Here is a 16,526-nt window from a genome sequence, read left to right as displayed (position 1 = left end):
CACCAGGTATGAATCTACTCCCATCTCTGTCAGCTTGTCCCTAAGGAGCAGAGGTTGGATGGTGTTGAAGGTGCTACAGAAGTCCAGAAACATAATTCTTACAGCACCACTGCGTCTGTCCAAGTGAGAGAGGGATCGGTGTAGCATATAGATGATGGCATCCTCCGCTCCCACCTTCTCCTGATATGCAAACTGCAGAGGGTCAAGTTTTATTTTAGATCATGCATGGCTGGGTGCGTGTGTGTCCTCTACCTGGAGAAGAGATGGCAGCAGGATGCATTGTGGGAAGCAGGTAAGCTGGTAGAAATTGTGGGATGCTCTGAATAATGTTCTGCTGGGAAACCCTGCTATGCTGTGTATGGATGGCATGACAATAAAGCCACTGGAATTGACTTGACATCATGTGCATGTTACTTTGACACAGACCCCCTACCTACAGAGTGCTGCCAACAGGGCCATCTTAACGCATGGGCATGCAGGGCAGTTGCCGGGGGGGCCCAAGGGCATGGGGGCCCCATGCTAATCTATGTATGTTGTGACTTGCTGAGTGGTTGTGTAGGGCACTGCTTTGCCCGGGGGTCTATAATGTTGTTAAGACGGCCCTGGCTGCCAACCTCGTACACCTCTTCATGGTGACAGAATTCCCTGATGGCAGTGGCCTCTTTCAGCAGGATAATGCGGCCCACCACTGTTGAGGAATGGTTTGAGGACCATGACAAGGAGTTGAAGGTGTTGACTTGGCCTCCAAATTCCTGTAACTCTCAGTCTGATGGAGCATCTGTGGGATGTGCTGCATGGAAGAACAAATCCAGTCCGTCCGTGGAGGCCCCACCTTAATAACAGCTAAGCAATCCTCAGTTTATTTATTTATATGAGGATTCTGATGAACTGAGAAGATGAAAACCCTTATTGAAATACTCACTTGATTTAACATAAAGATTACAAACGTTAGAACAGCTGAAAGATTATGACCCCCCCCCCCCCCCCCCAAATACATTTTCTTTGAGAGTTATTATACTGTCAGCTTCTCATTTCATCGGACTCGCCTATAAATCAGTGGGGATGGCGGATCGCTTGACCTCATTGGTTCTCATTGCAGTCGCCAGCTGGGCTGTGGTTTGATCTCCTACGTAAAATGTGTTCCCAATATCTTTAAGAACAATTTTATGTTATTATTAACATTATAATATTTTATTAGCTTCAATACGGTCCGATGCGATGCCGGGCGCACAAGTGTCTCTCCGCACAACACCCCCACCCCCCCTCCCCCATTGTCCCCAAGAGCGGCCGTCCAGCGACAGCCTCGGCCACCAAATGCGCGCTTATCTCCGTCCCCGCGTCCCGTGACTTATTTGAACAGAAACAGCGGAGTTACGGCGACCTCGGTCAATATTTGCTCATGTCGCATCAGGTGATATTTTTCTCGTGGAGAGGCAGGGAGCGGCTCAGCAGTGGGGGCGTCGAGTCGAGGGGGCGGGGAAAAGCGCAGCCTCCAGCCAATCACGGAGAACTCCACAAATAGCCTGCGTGTGCTCCGTTTGCTATTTCATCATTTCTTGGAAAGTTTTGACCAATTCCCAATTTATTCCACGTGGGAATATGTATTCTCTTCATCCAGTAGCTCAGTCAGTCAGTCAGTAATTTTCCAACCCGCTATATCCGAGGGTCATGGGGCTCTGCTGGAGCCAAGCCAGCCAACATAGGGCGAAAGGCAGGAACAAACCCCGGACAGGGCGCATACACACACATGCCAAGCACTCACTAGGGACAATTTAGGATCGCCAATGCATCTAACCTGCATCTAACGCAGGGAGAACATGCAAACTCCACACAGGGAGGACCCGGGAAGCGAACCCAGGTCTCCTGTGAGGCAGCAGCGCTACCCACTGCGCCACTGTGCTGCCCCCATTCTAAACCTGCTTATCCAGTGCTGGGTGCTAGCCCAGTAATAGTTGGCACAAGGCAGGGACAATCCCTAGAAGGGGTGCCAGCTCACTACATGGTGATGTCCATCCATCTTGTAAAGCTAAGTCACGAGGAGCTGGAGTCCAATCCCACCAAGCATTGGGCTCAAGGCAGGAACAATGAATCACTGGACAAGGCACCGGTCCATCACAGTGTGATATCCAGCCATTTTCTAAACCTGCTTATCCATTTACATTTGCTTATGAGGCTGACACCTTTATCCAAGGCAACGTGAAACATTCAACACAAATCTGGTTCAGTTTTCTGTTGTTGTCTTCCATCTGGAGCACAAGCAGGTGAAGTGACTTGCTCAGGGTCACACACTGTCAGTAGCAAGATTTGAACCCACAACCTCGGGATTTGAAGTTGAAAGCCTTATCCACCACAACACACTTTGTCCAAAACATGACTGCAGGGGAACTGGAGCCTATCCCACCGAACCCCTGATACAAGGCAGGAACAAGTCCTGGGTGGGGCGCCTCTCCATCGCAGGGTGATGTCCATCCGTTTACTAAACCCACTCAACCAGTCATTGGGTGCTGGAGAAATGTCCCACCAAACATCTGCTGCAAATCACTTCCTGGATGGGGCGCCAGTCCATCACGTGGTGATGTCCATCCATTTTCTAAAACCAGTTATGCAGTTTGGAGGTTAGGGGGAGCTGGCGCATTGATAACAACCACTGGATGGAGCACCAGTCCATCGCACGGCGATGTCCATCCATTTTCCACCCCACATATTCAATTCAGGGACACGGACAGGAATAATCCCCAGATGGGGCGCCAGTCCATTGTGCCCCAACCCACCTATCCAGTTCAGGGTCTCTGGCCCAGTTTAACTAACGTGTGAACCATATAGCGCCTTGAGAAGCCCCAGAAGCACACGGGGAGTGACCACTGATACGAAGGAGCTGCTCCACTGTGTATTTTTGTAAACGACCGCATACGTTTCAGTAATGTGCTGGTTCTGCCATGCGGTTGTAATTATACGTATGCGCCTTTGGCGTGTGCTGTTGTGGTGGGCGCCGATCGGGAATGCACCTAGTGTCCCACCCGATACGTTAAGAACACAATGCAGACAGGGTGGATTGGTGGTGCTAAATCGGAGCCTACTGCGTGCTCACCCTGGCGCCCCTTCCCGAGGTTGTTCCTGGCCTTTAAAAGTGCGCTGCCAGCTCAGATGCCTCCTGCTGCTGTGGAGAAGCGCGTCTGGAGAACGGACGGGTGAATTGGATTGGCAGACGTTACGTGCCGCACTCTAAGTGAGGGGAGTCTTCCAGAAGTTACCAGCACTTCAGTTTGTTCCAGACAGCAAACCTCTTGGCCGCGCTTGTCTGGACGGTGACGTCACATCACGTGCAGTTTGTGTGCACAACGCGATGTAAACAAAGGACGACGGGGCGGGGCGGGGCGGAGGCAGCGGATAAAAGGAGCGGAGACCCTCAGCCATCACAGATCAAGTTCAGCGAGCTGAAGAAGAGACACTTTGAAGCCTACTCGCCATCAGCAAGATGAGCAGCTACGTGGACGTGAAGAACATGAAGCCCACCGAATTCGAGGGTCGCTACTTCGATCAGTATGACTACTATAGCCTGACGGACAGATACTGCCGTAAGTACACACGAGCTGGGGTTGGGGAGCGGCAGTGAGGGGACCGAGTGCAACGTATTAATGGTCTAGCGATTTCTAACGTCACGCCGATCTTTCTTTTACAGAGGCCTCCTCAAGTCGAAAGGGCCGCTCCAAAAAGGAAGCCGACGAGAACACCAACAAGCCCAGTCCCGCCGGCCACGAAAGGAAGATCGCCAACAAGCTGCAGCAAAGTGACAAGAAGGGGAAGAAAGTCTGAGCGAGGTGAGGAGTACAGTAGACCCTGAAATAACCAACGGTGCTGGGCAACCATCCTTCTTTAACGGACTGCTTTTTGTCTGCAGCCATGCTGGGCACGGGACGCCCACTCTTCTTGAACTGCTTTCTGCCCATCGGGGCTCCCTGCCTTGTTTAATCGGCTATGGGTGGGCGGCGTGCTTTCTGCCCACTGCCATGCTGGGCATGTGGGTGTGGTGCTCTTATTTTAAATGTGTGTTTTCTTCCCCACAGCCAATCTCATCCGGACGGTCACACTTGGCATCGATGCATTGCGGACTGGAGACTTGGCCAGGGTACGAGAGCGCTAAGGGCGCAGGAGCGGCCAAAAGGAACAAATGGCAGAGCACTGGGTACCTGGCCTGAGGAACAAAGGGGTGGCAGGGCTGGCACACTCCTCCTGCGTGGGATAAGATGGGCTTGAGGTGCATCCCCTTGCCCTTTTTTTAATTTTGGCACCTCAGTTTGCCTATAGGGCGGCTGGCGACTGGTGCAGAACTTATCTTTCATAAAAAGAGAGCTTTGTAAAGTCAGGCTTGAATAAACAAGATTTCAAAAAAACTTACAGTAGCTGTGCCGCTTCATTTTTTAAGGCGGGAAATATAAAGGGAAGGGGGGTGCCAGCTGTGTGCATTTTGAATGTTGTCTGTGCTCCTGGATTGCTTCCTCCTCGCTAATTGAATTAACTTCACCCGCGTGTGTGTGCCCCAGGGCATGTTTTAGTCATAAAGAAGTAGGATACCCAAGCTGCATAAACTTTAAAACACATGACATCAAGACACATTACTGGCTTATACTTTTATCACAATGTTAGTTTTCTTGTCTACAATCACATAATTTAAAAAGGAAGAAAAAAGTGGACTCATTAATGGCAGTGTGTAGTGCCACCCCCCCCCCCTTTTTTTTTTCCTAAAAGAGGTAAGAAAAGCAAAAATTAGTCTGGCGCAGCTTTTGTGGTTACGGCCTGCTGAGGTAGCAGTCTGGGAAGGAGGTGGGTGCAGGCCTGGAGCTCCCACGGCACCTTGGGTCTCTGCCAGACTTTGGGGTGGCAAAGAATGATGGGAGCTGCAGAACATACAACGGACGTGCCTGCCCCCAAATCAAAGCCATAAACAAGTCATCAGTGCAGTTCACAGCAGACTCGAGTCAGTAAGATGAAGAGCACTCCGTTTGTAGAGGAAGTCACTGGCACAGAGCTGGGCCCACTCGAGATGAAGACGTGTCCATTCTAAGTCCGACTCCAGACTGCACTCACCCCCCCCCCCCCCCCTCAAAGGGGTTTGAGCAGTTAGTCCCAGCTTCAATGTCACGAGCCAATGCCTTAGTCCATGTCATGGTCCCCAACACTCTGGCGGAGGTAGTCTTCATACAGCTTACGCTGGCAGACACAGACAGACAAAAAGGGGAAGTGAGATAACATGAGCACCAGACTGGCTTGAGACCACCGAGTGACCACAAGGCTTACCTTTTTCTGTTTCACCACCTCCTCCACGTAGGCCTTCCGCTCGAGCAGCTGCCTCTTCTGTTTGCCGGAGAGTATCCGCTGTGTCCTGCACCACAGAAATACAAGACTCGGGCTTGACACTTACGGACTTATTAAAAAGAAAAAAGGTTATTATGGGTAACCGAATCCTGCATATGATAAAGCATCAACACAACTGCAGATCTGAGGCAGATTTAGTACACCTCCGTCATGTGACACACTTTCAACCAATCAGCAACATACAGCTCAACGACCCAATGCCAACAGTACAAGCGGGTTTCTTTTCACTTGTCTTCTGGTTTTTTTCTTGCTTGTACATGATAGGGTAGGACAGGGGTTGGCAGCTTGTGAAACAGGTGCCAAGCGTGACACGTGGAAAGACTTTCAATGGCACTCTGATTGAAATATAGTAAAATTATACTGTAATTACAGTGCATGTGTTCACGTCCTTATCTACGTTTTGCGTATGCGACTCACATGTAAATGGAAACCACGTGTTCAGTGCAGGCCACGGTACGTTAAAACAAACCTCATTATTAAGTAACCAGTAACGGTGCCCTACGATAACGTGCAGTGAGTACACTTGACTTGAGCATTCCTAGTTCTTACCCTCTTTCTCTGTACGTTTATTATTCGTTTGCTCAGAGGTTGATGCGCTTGCTGCTTCCTGAGCAGCTCTTCTCTTCACCACCCTAGTGGCCCGCATCTTCTCCTCTTTCGTTGGCATCTTTTCACGTTAAAACTGATGAAGTCAGTGTTCATGTTGCAATTATTTATTACGTTTAATTTTTCATTTAAGCTGGCACTTAAGTCTTCAGTCTGCCTCAAGAATGATTTAAGAGGTAGGGGAAGTGACGGTGATAGAGATGAGAATGACACCCGTGCGCATGCGCCGCCCTGTTGGCAGCTACAGAAAGTTGATTCTACAATAAAATAAAAATAAAGAGGAATAACCTTGGAGGTCAATCATCACCCTGAAAGCGGATAGCAGACGTCACATAGTATATGTGGACCAACTTTCAGGTCAATCAGTCAAACGGTTTGCGAGCTACGAGTGATTTACAATCCTGGACAGACAAATGGACAGCCACGGTAGCATATTATATAAGAAGATATGCTGCCCTAAAATGACTCATAAAAGACAAAAACTTGATGTTTGCTCTTTTCAAGACTCTTGGACGAATGAATATGGATTAGGATAAAAGGATCATGCTGTACGTGCGTTATGCTGTGAAAGTGTCGTACGTCAAGTGTCCACGTTTACAAACTCTGATGTGAAGAGGCTATAAAAAGGGCTGTTTCTGGCAAAGTATATTAGTCAAAAAATTGGAACAAAAAAAAAAAAAAAGCCACTAAATGTAGTTATAAAAAATGTGACATTCGTTTCACATCTTAGGATATTTTAAAATATTAAATGAGCAATAATATAAGATCCGGTTAGAATGGGCTTCAACCAGACCAATTGTGATACGATATGTAACTAAATTGGTGGAATCGTGTGGGCACGCGGAATAACTCTGTAACACAGGTTCAGCATGACCTCACTGAAAGGCTGCAGACCCCTGGGCTAGAATATCATTTCCTGATAAGCGCGACTGATGCAGTCCTTGTGTTATGGTCGGCAAACCGCAGTGCAACACTTGATGACTTCTACATTTTCCCCGACACAAACACTGACAGCTGCTCCACCGTGCAGAGTGCTTAGGGGAGCTAACGTTTTTCTTGTCCTTCCACTTGACGACAGTCATTTTGCCTTTTTGTCTTGCATGACCTACTTGCCCCACGATGAACCATCAGGTGACCAAATTCATCAGGCACATCACAGCAGTTGAGTCATGCCGTGCCTTGGTTTCGTGATCAGTGTTGACTCACACTGTCCTCACCGTCACTTGATCAAATAATGGCTCAGTTTCTAAAACCGCCCTTACAGCTTTTTGTTTTTGCACCTTTGTGTGTTTGGGTTGAAGGCTCCGCCCCACTCATGAATATTGATGAGTTACCAGAGGGTGGCACAACATGTGCATACAGTCGTGATTTATTTTTATTTTGTAGCATGATGCTATTCCATACTGTCCCATATGTTACTCGCCCCAAACGCTCTACATTGGATTGGAACAGCTAACCCCCCCAACCCCCAGTATTGACATAGAGAAACAAACCCAGCAGACTTGCGCGTTTAACATCAAGGAGGTTAATAGCAAAAATGAACCTTTCATGGGGATCTTTGAAGGAAAAGAAAGTCATGATGACAAACGTGTGTCCTTCTGTCTTGAGTCAACAGTGTCAAGTGCATGATGGTTTGGTCAGCTTGGTGGTGAGCTGCAGCACGTGCTACGACTGTACAGTCCGATTTACAAACACCACCCTAGTGAAAGAGAGGTTAGTCTGTGGTGCTGTTAGGCAGCCTTTTAGTGTCTGCTCATCTTCTCCTCAGACCTCAGGACGCCTGAGAGGACAGCCTGCCTCCATTTACTGCGGCCTGATGTAGTGACCTCCCGTGCTGTCAGGTCCATAATGGATGCCTTCAAGTCACGCTTGCATACATCCTGGCAATGTAAAGTTGGCCTGCCAACAATTCTGGAGCCCACGGCCAGTTCCCCCATACAGGTAATCTTTAGGAATACGACAACCTGTCACTGAGTGAATGTGGCCAAGTCACTGTAAGATGGTGTTTGGTAATGGAAGGCCTGCCTGCTCCAGAACAGTTGGGGAGCGGTTCGGCCATGTGCTGCCATTAAAACTTTTGAGACGGCGGAGGTGGAATATGTTGAGGTGTCATTCTTGGTAGGCAGACTGTGCCCACGTCTGTCTACCATAGAGGAGTGTGCCGAGTAAACGCCAGAGAAGAGTGGACTGGTGACATCATTGGTCTTGCATTACCATCCCAAGAATCAATGCTGTCATTAACATCCCATCTAAACTACTAGGTAGTAGCAACCTTCATTGATGTGACTGTGTTCATGACGGTTACTACAGCATCTGAAATGCAGCTTTCAAACCAGACCAATTGTTCCTCTGCTGCCATTAACTTATCACTGCACACATTCGTGCTCTCAACAAGAAACACGAGCAAATGAAATGGAATTAATTTGAGTGACACCAAGGCACCCTCCAAAATGTAACTGGCAGTGTACAGTCATTTGAAAAAGTACACCTCATGTAATGATATACATGGACCATATCAAGGTCTGGTCTTCATTTAAACATGAGCAGATGTGTTTTCCACAAATGGAAATGGCAAAAGTACACTCTTGCCTCTAATAGCTGGCATTGCCCACCCATGTAGGGGTTTCCCAGAACACCCTAGAGTTTGCACTCCTCCATGCAGCTGTGCGATGTCTGCGTGGTGTCTTGTGTGCAAAGCCCATTTCAAATCCCCCCACCATGAACATGTGCCTTTAGAGTACAGACCTGTCACTTGAAAATCTCGCACTCACCTGAAAGACCACTTGGCCAATAGCAACAAGATGACTGACAGGCCTGCTAGTCCTAGACAGATGGACATGTAGTGTTCCTTGGGCATCATGCTCCAAATGTAAGCCACTGGAGACTAAGGAGAAGACAGGAAGGGCCGGTCAGTTTTATTAAAACGGACCACATATGCACCTTAACTCAAAGCGCTGGGTGGGGGTGCAACTGCCACGTGCAATCTACTCACCAGATACACCGACAGCGCATCCGTGCCACTTTCTCCTAGCGCCAAGACCAGTACTTCCCGCGACATGGTGCCCAGGACCAAGGAAGCAAGCAGGAAGAGAGGAACAGCAAAGCCGAGCAACCCAAAAACAAAACCCTTGAGGTGTGCACGGCGGTTAAAAGCGCAGGCCTCCCTACATGAGCAAAGACAGTAAAAGGGAGAAAGTTAACCAAGGGGACCATGCAAAAGAGTGCTTTGGTCTGAACAGGAGAGCCTGAGCTCATCAGCTCAGACAGAATCGGTTCAGTCAGCTAGTGGACACAGACAGACACACGTGACCACCACACACGAACCTGTCCTGATTAAGCTGGCTCTCCACTGTCGCTGCAATCAGTTCACAGTCTTTCTCCACGGTGTTGAGCGTATTCTGAACTGTCTGGTTGATGGTCTTCTCAATTGTACGACACACTTCCTCAATCTGATTGACACAGCGGCTGGGCTACAGGCAAGCAAAGAAGATGGGCAGACTGGTCAGTGGTACAACTAACAGAAACAGTAGAAATCTGGCAGGCAGACGTACACTCACTTTGTTGGGGTTGGGAATGTAAATGGTTGGCATGTCAAAGCCACACTTGTTGAGGCCAGGCCTTTTGCAGAGCTCCTGAACGATCTGCATCATGACGCGCTGTGGGAACGGGACAGAGCCAGTAACATACTGCCATTTGCTAGCGTCTGTGATACATCTTTTCATTTACTACCCACTCACCTGGCGGTCACTCTCACCACCTGCCTCATCAGCTTTACTCAGATAGAAGCGCAGTTTGTCTCCCTGCGTCTCATTAAGCTTCTCCACTATATTGAGCGTACGCTTACACAAGGCTTGGCCCATGGGATCAAAAAACACCAAGATGAGATCGCAGAGCTCCCCTGCAGAGCAAAAAAAAAAAAAAGAACATAAAGAAGAAAATCCAAGAGCAAATGCTCAGCGTACCCACCACTGACACTTACCCAGCCAAAGAATGGCCTGGTCCACATCAAACGGATACTTCATGTCTCCGTCGACAAGCCCTGGTGTGTCGACAAATGTCACCAGGCTGAATTTTTTTTGCTTGGATGTGGAGATCTCAGTGCTGAGGTATTCAGACACACCTGTGTGAGCAGAGAGCAACGTGGGAGATCAGAATTGACCCGGAAATTCTCAAGCCTTCAAGAATAACAAGGGTCAGACAGACGCACCTTTGAACTCCTGCAGCGGCTTGAAGTGCGGGTAGAGGTGGAGGGTGGCATTGCCCTGGGAAGCAAAGTGACAAGGCAGACAAATCAGTTATTAACCATCACCTGCCTGAGTCAATTAGCAAAAGGCCAGTGAAAACTGGTGCGAGCAGGACAGCAGAATATGAAGCAAATCTGTCCCAACTGCCCTTTCCTTCAGTGCCAGCAGGTATGTGTCAAAGAGGTTGGTGCTTACAGTAAGGGATTCACGCTTTCTTCCACTGGTGACGAAGCTGAAACCTTGAGTCTCAATGGCCACGCCAGTCCTCTGAATGTGCTCCTCTATATACCTGTAATATGCAGAATAATCATGAACAGACATCTCACCAGACACGGCTTTAGAATGTTACAACATTTAGTGATGGTGTTCACCTGCAACTGTGTTAAACATGTCTTCTTCAGCTAACCAAAGAAAACCTCCTTGAGCTCAATATTTTACTGTAAAACCCCGACAAGTTCCTTGCTGAAGAAACTAAACTTTATTTCTGTGTGAGAATCCCTTGTAAATATGTCACTTTATTCCACATGTCAGCAGCAGGGAGGACAATGCGGCTATGAGCACAGCTACAAACCACATTTAGGTGGAGGACCATTAGAGTACAGCATTAAATGTTCAGATCTTCTGGGACATAAAAGGAGTATAGTTACACGTTGATTAGCATACGAAAGTATAAATTTCACTGTACTCTGTACGTGGGACAATAATGAACCTATAATAGGCCAAGTCACTTTTCAATGTGGTCAATTAGAAGCTCATGGCAGACCATGTCAAAAGCATTATTAAGATGCTGACAGCCTCCCCGTGTCAGCAGCAGAAATAAGGAGGTTATTTATAATCCTGACTGTAGCAGCTCCAGTGCTGTATCATGTTCTGAAGCTAGACTGGGATTGGTCAAATAAACACTGGGTACCCCGGTAATTGTGTAATTGAGGAGAGACATTATGATCAAGATTATAATCTGGATTTAAAAGTAAGATAGACCACTCACAACCTGCCCTGGCTTCTTGGGGACTGCTGTCATGGCAGCAATTTTTAGTTCGAGGGAAACTCATCAAGCAGCGTGAGAAGTACGAGACGTTCAAGGGAAACTCATTTTAACAACTATAATAATAATAATAATAACGGGCAAGTGGAAGATAAACAGTTTTAAAGGACGGAAGTGAGGAGAGGGTCACAAATGCATATGGTAGCCCCTCCCCCAATTTCTTCTTTCATTTGCCGGTTCATTCACCTTCACCTGTGGACTCTGCTCCTTTGACTGTTTCCTAATAATCACAGGAGAAGGACTGGAAACTCACATTTCTGTCAGGCAGCTAGGATGGTCTGGGTGGAAGCCCCCACAACTCTTTAAACTGAAGAAGCTGAGCTCAAAAATCAAATTAGGATTTTTTTTTAACCCCCCAAATACAAAATTAAGTGTAACAAATGTGTAAATAACATAAAATTAAAACAAACACAGCAAATAAGAACACCAGGTGGGAAAAACCCATCATTATATGAGCACGCATTATTGCAGGGCATTATTAGACCCACTAATTAGACCACTGTTTGGCCCACTAGGTTTTCTGTCACCATTTTTAATAAAATACAAAATGCTGCTTAGCTTAGAGGACAACTTTGAAGTTCAAATGTGTCTTACCAGTTAATGAAGGAACTCTTGCCAGCAGAATGGTTGCCCATTAGCATGACTGTGATCTTCTTCCGGGGTGGCAGGAGAGAGATGGAAAGTGACTCAGCAATACTAATCAGTCCTGAGGATACAGAAGAGAGATTATGAGTGCCACAGTGCAAGGAGTGTGTAGTCATGCTCACATTACACAGCCCAATTAAATTAGGAAGCAGCGACTTTTATATTCTTCATTTAGATGATTCTACAAAAGGAGTGAAGCCTAAAACGGGTGTGCGTTCTAAGATGGCACCTTCAGATTATTGAATATATCTCTGCCACACAAGTTAACTGAAGTCGCATCCTTTCTTGCAAGCCTCAAATCTAAGTGAGCTACACACTCTGTGACATTCGTCACGACTGAAGCCTCCTTTCTGAACAGACAGACTGCATTATGATTCCAGCCACAGATTTTTGGACACCATGCGCTCCATTAGCAACCTCAAATGGTGGATTGGGACCTCGTATTCATTCTGTATGTAAAAGTGTGGTAATACACACAACTATAAAACCACCCCTCAGATGTGCTTGGGAGTTTAGATTTCAATTTTAAGGCCTAAATATATGGCGTCTTGGATTAAGTTCCGACACAATGTAACTCATAATTATGTCCCTAGTGATGGCTATTTTGTAAGGTAAAGGCCTCTAACAGCCTGTTTTTTTGGCAGAAAGTAGAGCCCCACAGATATCAAAATTAATTTATTTTTAATTAAACATGCGTTAATTACGCCAACATTGTGTACAGCGCAAGCAAACACAGCAATCTAAAAATACAACTAAAAGCAAACAAAAGTAATTTAACCAAAATACATGCAAACAAAACACAATAATTAATAGGAAAAAGCTCAAGAACTTAGAGAAAACCCAGGAAAACATCTAGGTCTCGAGTTGGGCCTTAAAGCCACCGACAGAAGAAGTTGTCCTAATAAACGGAGGTCGACTGATGCAGTAGGGATGGTGGGCAGAGGGGAGTGGGCATTGGAAGAAAAATCTATTAAAATGTTGGTTCAGGGCATCAGCTTTGTCCACAATCCCTTCCAGCACCTGAGCCCTGGATTGCTCGAGTCTGGGAATTATGTCCAGTCCTTTCCAGACACCATTCATGTTATTCAAAGCAAGTTTGTTTTCTGTTTTACGTTTGTAAGCTCCCTTTCCTTCATTCTCTGTCACCAGACTTGACTGCTCTTCTCATTTGTTTTTTATTTAGCTCCTTAGTCATACAGAGCTTGCTGCTTAGAAAGCAACACACTTGTCCTCGAGGGTCCTATAGAGTCAAAACAACGGTTACTATAATCAGGGAGGCAGAGACTGAGACCCTCAATACCACCTTCATGCGACTTGCACATCACTTTCCAGTCTGTCATTTGGAGGCTGACATTCAGAGCCATTTCAGATTCCAGGCTCCACTTCTTCACTAATCAGGTGGTAATAGGATGCTGTCTAATAACAGGCTTGTAGCAGGGAATCAGGGTGTGGTCGGATCTGCCCAAAGGTGCTGGTAGTTTACACTTAAAGGCGTTTTTAACATTTCAACAGAGCACGTCCAGCGTGACATTTCCTATTGGAAGCTTGTCATCAGTGGCGTAACTGGGGGGGGCAAGGGGTGCAGCATCCAGGGGGCACTGAATTGATGTTCCCCATTGCATTTTGGCAAACAGGAGGGGGCGCGAAACCTTCAGTTGTCCCCGGGCGCTGAAAACCCTAGCTACGCCTCTGTTTGTCATGACTCCTTCCAAAGTCACATGGTTGACGTCACCACATATAACAACTGCAGGGTCAGAATGAGTCATCACTAAAGTGTTGGTGTGCAGCAGACTTAATTATTTCCATTAACGAGTCCCCATTTGCAGAGAGAGGAATAGAAACATTAATGAGGATGATATAACTCCTCTCACTCTGGACAAATAATGAGGACAAACTGCGACAGCCAGAATGTCAATGTCTGAATTCCAAACCGTACTTTTAACTGTCATAAACTTTCTTCCAGGACATTCCTCAGTCAAATACTTACTTACATGGTCAAGCTACATTTCTACCGAATTAAGGAGGAATTGATTTGCTTAAGAGATTCTTTATTGCTTTTTAGCATTTTATTCTTTTTAATTTTCTTAACTACTAATTACTAAGTTGGTAACATTAAAATGTCACAGCGCTGGTGTCTGCTATATGTGTCATTAATTGTCAGTATTTGGATACAATTAAAAGGACAAACTCCACAGAAAAGGGGAGATTTAAAAAGTCAGTGTTAAGTAGATGAAGACACAAAAAAAACATTCTAGTCAAATATCTGTATGAAAAATCAGAAAATAAATCAAAATAACAGTTAATTAAACAATGAGAAATAAAAACGACTCTTTAATTGTTCATAGAACAATATCCTAAATCCACGAGGTTGAGGACCACTGGACTGTAACGCAGCAGGATTGTTCCACTGCCCTAATCCACGCGTATTCGGCCCACCACACCGTCTCGAGCGCGGTCTAGTTCAGCACCTTAAACGAGTTAAGCCCACCCAGTACTCCATTCCACACTTCCACTCGCGTACCAATCTCTCCCAGCGCTTTCGGTCTTTCTCCTTTTCACTCAAGTAGTACCCCCCACTTTCTAAGAGGCGTCCCAGACCACCCGGCGTACTCCAGAGTTGAGTACAGCCTCGAACTGCCCACTCCAGGCACCCTGCTCACCATTGCCCGTATCGGTGTAGAGCTGGTGACACTCCCGTAGTATCCTCTCATTGCAAGATACGCCGCCAGCCGAGGGGTCGAAGTTTGCAGCTGTCCGAGACTTCACTCTGCCTGACATGCTGCAGCCGTGCCCACCAAGAGACGCAAAGAAAGTGAGTCAAATTTGAGGCTAGCAAAGCTCGCCTGGCCACCGCCGGTGATTTTTTGAAAGCACCCGGTAACCGTGGCAAGAGCGCTCTTCCACGTCAGCTGCCGCCTGCGTTGCATTCCGGGTAGTGTAGTTTAATCGGCTCGCGCGGCGAAAGGGTAGAAGGACATGGAATACTGCATATCCCTGGAGGCCTTTCGCGCACAGTCAGTGACGTCATCAAGCCAAACGGAAGTGAGGTTGTGGAGTGCGAGAGAAGCGTTGCCGTTGAGGATTTGAAACTTAGAAAGAAGACAGTGAAGAAGTAGAGACAGATGTCAGTCTCGATTGAAACTAGAACAAAGCAGCATATACTTAAGTGACTGAGGTGTACCAAACGTTTGAGATGTATAAGCAAATTGCAAAATACATCTTATTAATACGTTTACTGTAAATGTGAGATTTCCTCAAGCTGTCACTCCTATACGAATGGGTGATCTGTAAGAGTACAAGTTTAATCCTTAGGTAACTTTTATATGAAAAAGTGGCCAATTTTAGACATTAAATAAGTTAACAATTTTAAAATTCTCATCTCTTTTTATATGTGAAACACTGCTCTTCACCTGCCTGATGTCATCCCTACAGTGAAGCAGCATCATGCCATGGGGGTGCAGGGACAGGGTGACTGGTCAGAATTGAGGGAAGGATGAATGCAGCCAGATACAGAAAGGTCCAGAGTGCATGTCACCAAGGACTGGGGCAACGGCACGACAAGAACCTGAAGCACACAGCTGTGACAATGTTGGAATGGCTTGAGAATGAATCTCAGAGCATCCCTGAGTCACCCAGACATAAAGTGCACAGAACATGTGCGGATCGACTTGGAGATGGACAGACGCTTCCTATCCTGTCTAACGGAGCTTGAGAGGACCTTTTAGGAAAAATGGGAAAAACTGCCCAAATCCAAGTGTGCAAAGCTTTAGCCTTTTTGCATTTGCCTCTTTGTTCAGAGCAGTTTATAGATAGATAGATAGATAGATAGATAGATAGATAGATAGATAGATAGATAGATAGATAGATACTTTATTAATCCCAAGGTGAAATTCACATACTCCAGCAGCAGCATACTGATAAAGAACAATATTAAATTAAAGAGTGATAACAATGCAGGTATATATAATATAATATAATTTATGACATCCTCCCATCTCCAGTGAACTTGTAGAGGTGGAGAATGAGGGCCTTGAAAGGGTGGAAGAACCATGGCACACAAAATGGTGCTGTCCCATGGGAAATATAGACGGTGTCTTGATAAGCAAGGCTCACGGAGATCTTAGAGTTGGAAAGGAGAAAGAAATAGCCAGCTAAAACAAAGCAACTGCCGAGCACCAGCACCTTTGTAATGGAGGGTCTGAGGTTGGCCATCTAGGGCGAAGCCTGGCAAAAGCTGCTGTGCTCACCCCAGGAATGGGAGAGGAAGGCTGGCCCGGGGTGAAAACTCCAGTATCCAAAGGCAGTTCTGTCCACAACTCGGAGACCAGAAGTTGTCATGTGGACTCTTGAGGGCAAGAAAATGATCTTGGTGGAATTAACAGGTCTGTGGGAGGAAGGCAGTGCAGAAGTGGCAGAAAGACGGAAAAATGACCATCAGCTTGTCTAGGATTGTCGAGACAAAGGTTGGATATCATGGCTGTCAACAGTAGAAGTGGAATGTCAGGGATTCCCAGCCCAATTTGTGTGGAATCTGCTGACCAAAGTTGGAGTGAAAAGCTACAAGTGGAAAAATAGCTGTCTGAAGGCTGGGAGAAGTGGCAGAAAGGGCCTCC

At 46.6% G+C, this 16,526-nt stretch overlaps 2 protein-coding genes across 2 annotated transcripts; one reads left to right on the top strand and one right to left on the bottom strand.

Annotated features, from left to right (window-relative positions):
• The first annotated feature begins 3,405 nt into the window (after positions 1 to 3,405).
• nupr1b (nuclear protein 1b) lies at positions 3,406 to 4,395 on the top strand. The gene is made up of 3 exons (XM_028814785.2): positions 3,406 to 3,575; positions 3,680 to 3,818; positions 4,065 to 4,395. The coding sequence occupies exons 1-2, from the start codon at positions 3,476 to 3,478 to the stop codon at positions 3,811 to 3,813; spliced, it is 234 nt and encodes a 77-aa protein (XP_028670618.1). The 5' UTR covers positions 3,406 to 3,475; the 3' UTR covers positions 3,814 to 3,818; positions 4,065 to 4,395.
• Positions 4,396 to 4,599: 204 nt separating this feature from the next.
• Positions 4,600 to 14,850, bottom strand: si:ch211-11k18.4 (uncharacterized). Its single transcript, XM_028814780.2, has 12 exons — positions 14,574 to 14,850; positions 11,863 to 11,974; positions 10,419 to 10,512; positions 10,187 to 10,241; positions 9,959 to 10,099; positions 9,717 to 9,877; positions 9,537 to 9,635; positions 9,304 to 9,449; positions 8,972 to 9,143; positions 8,751 to 8,863; positions 5,296 to 5,380; positions 4,600 to 5,208 (listed from the first exon to the last, which is right to left on the bottom strand). The coding sequence occupies exons 1-12, from the start codon at positions 14,689 to 14,691 to the stop codon at positions 5,152 to 5,154; spliced, it is 1,353 nt and encodes a 450-aa protein (XP_028670613.2). The 5' UTR covers positions 14,692 to 14,850; the 3' UTR covers positions 4,600 to 5,151.
• Between the last annotated feature and the right edge of the window lie 1,676 nt (positions 14,851 to 16,526).

This window comes from Erpetoichthys calabaricus, chromosome 12 (assembly GCF_900747795.2).
Source record: "Erpetoichthys calabaricus chromosome 12, fErpCal1.3, whole genome shotgun sequence".
NCBI classification, from domain to species: domain Eukaryota; kingdom Metazoa; phylum Chordata; class Cladistia; order Polypteriformes; family Polypteridae; genus Erpetoichthys; species Erpetoichthys calabaricus.
This window is presented reverse-complemented; position numbering and strand designations above follow the sequence as displayed.

Bases quoted from the DNA above. Each gene is read 5' to 3' on its own strand.
- nupr1b (XM_028814785.2), top strand. From the start codon at position 3,476: ATGAGCAGCTACGTGGACGTGAAGAACATGAAGCCCACCGAATTCGAG. The intron at 3,576-3,679 runs GTAAGTACACAC...TTTCTTTTACAG, and splicing joins CCTGACGGACAGATACTGCC to AGGCCTCCTCAAGTCGAAAG.
- si:ch211-11k18.4 (XM_028814780.2), bottom strand. From the start codon at position 14,691: ATGTCAGGCAGAGTGAAGTCTCGGACAGCTGCAAACTTCGACCCCTCG. The intron at 9,636-9,716 runs GTGAGTGGGTAG...CCGTTCCCACAG, and splicing joins GTGGTGAGAGTGACCGCCAG to CGCGTCATGATGCAGATCGT. The intron at 8,864-8,971 runs GTGAGTAGATTG...TCTTCTCCTTAG, and splicing joins ATGCGCTGTCGGTGTATCTG to TCTCCAGTGGCTTACATTTG.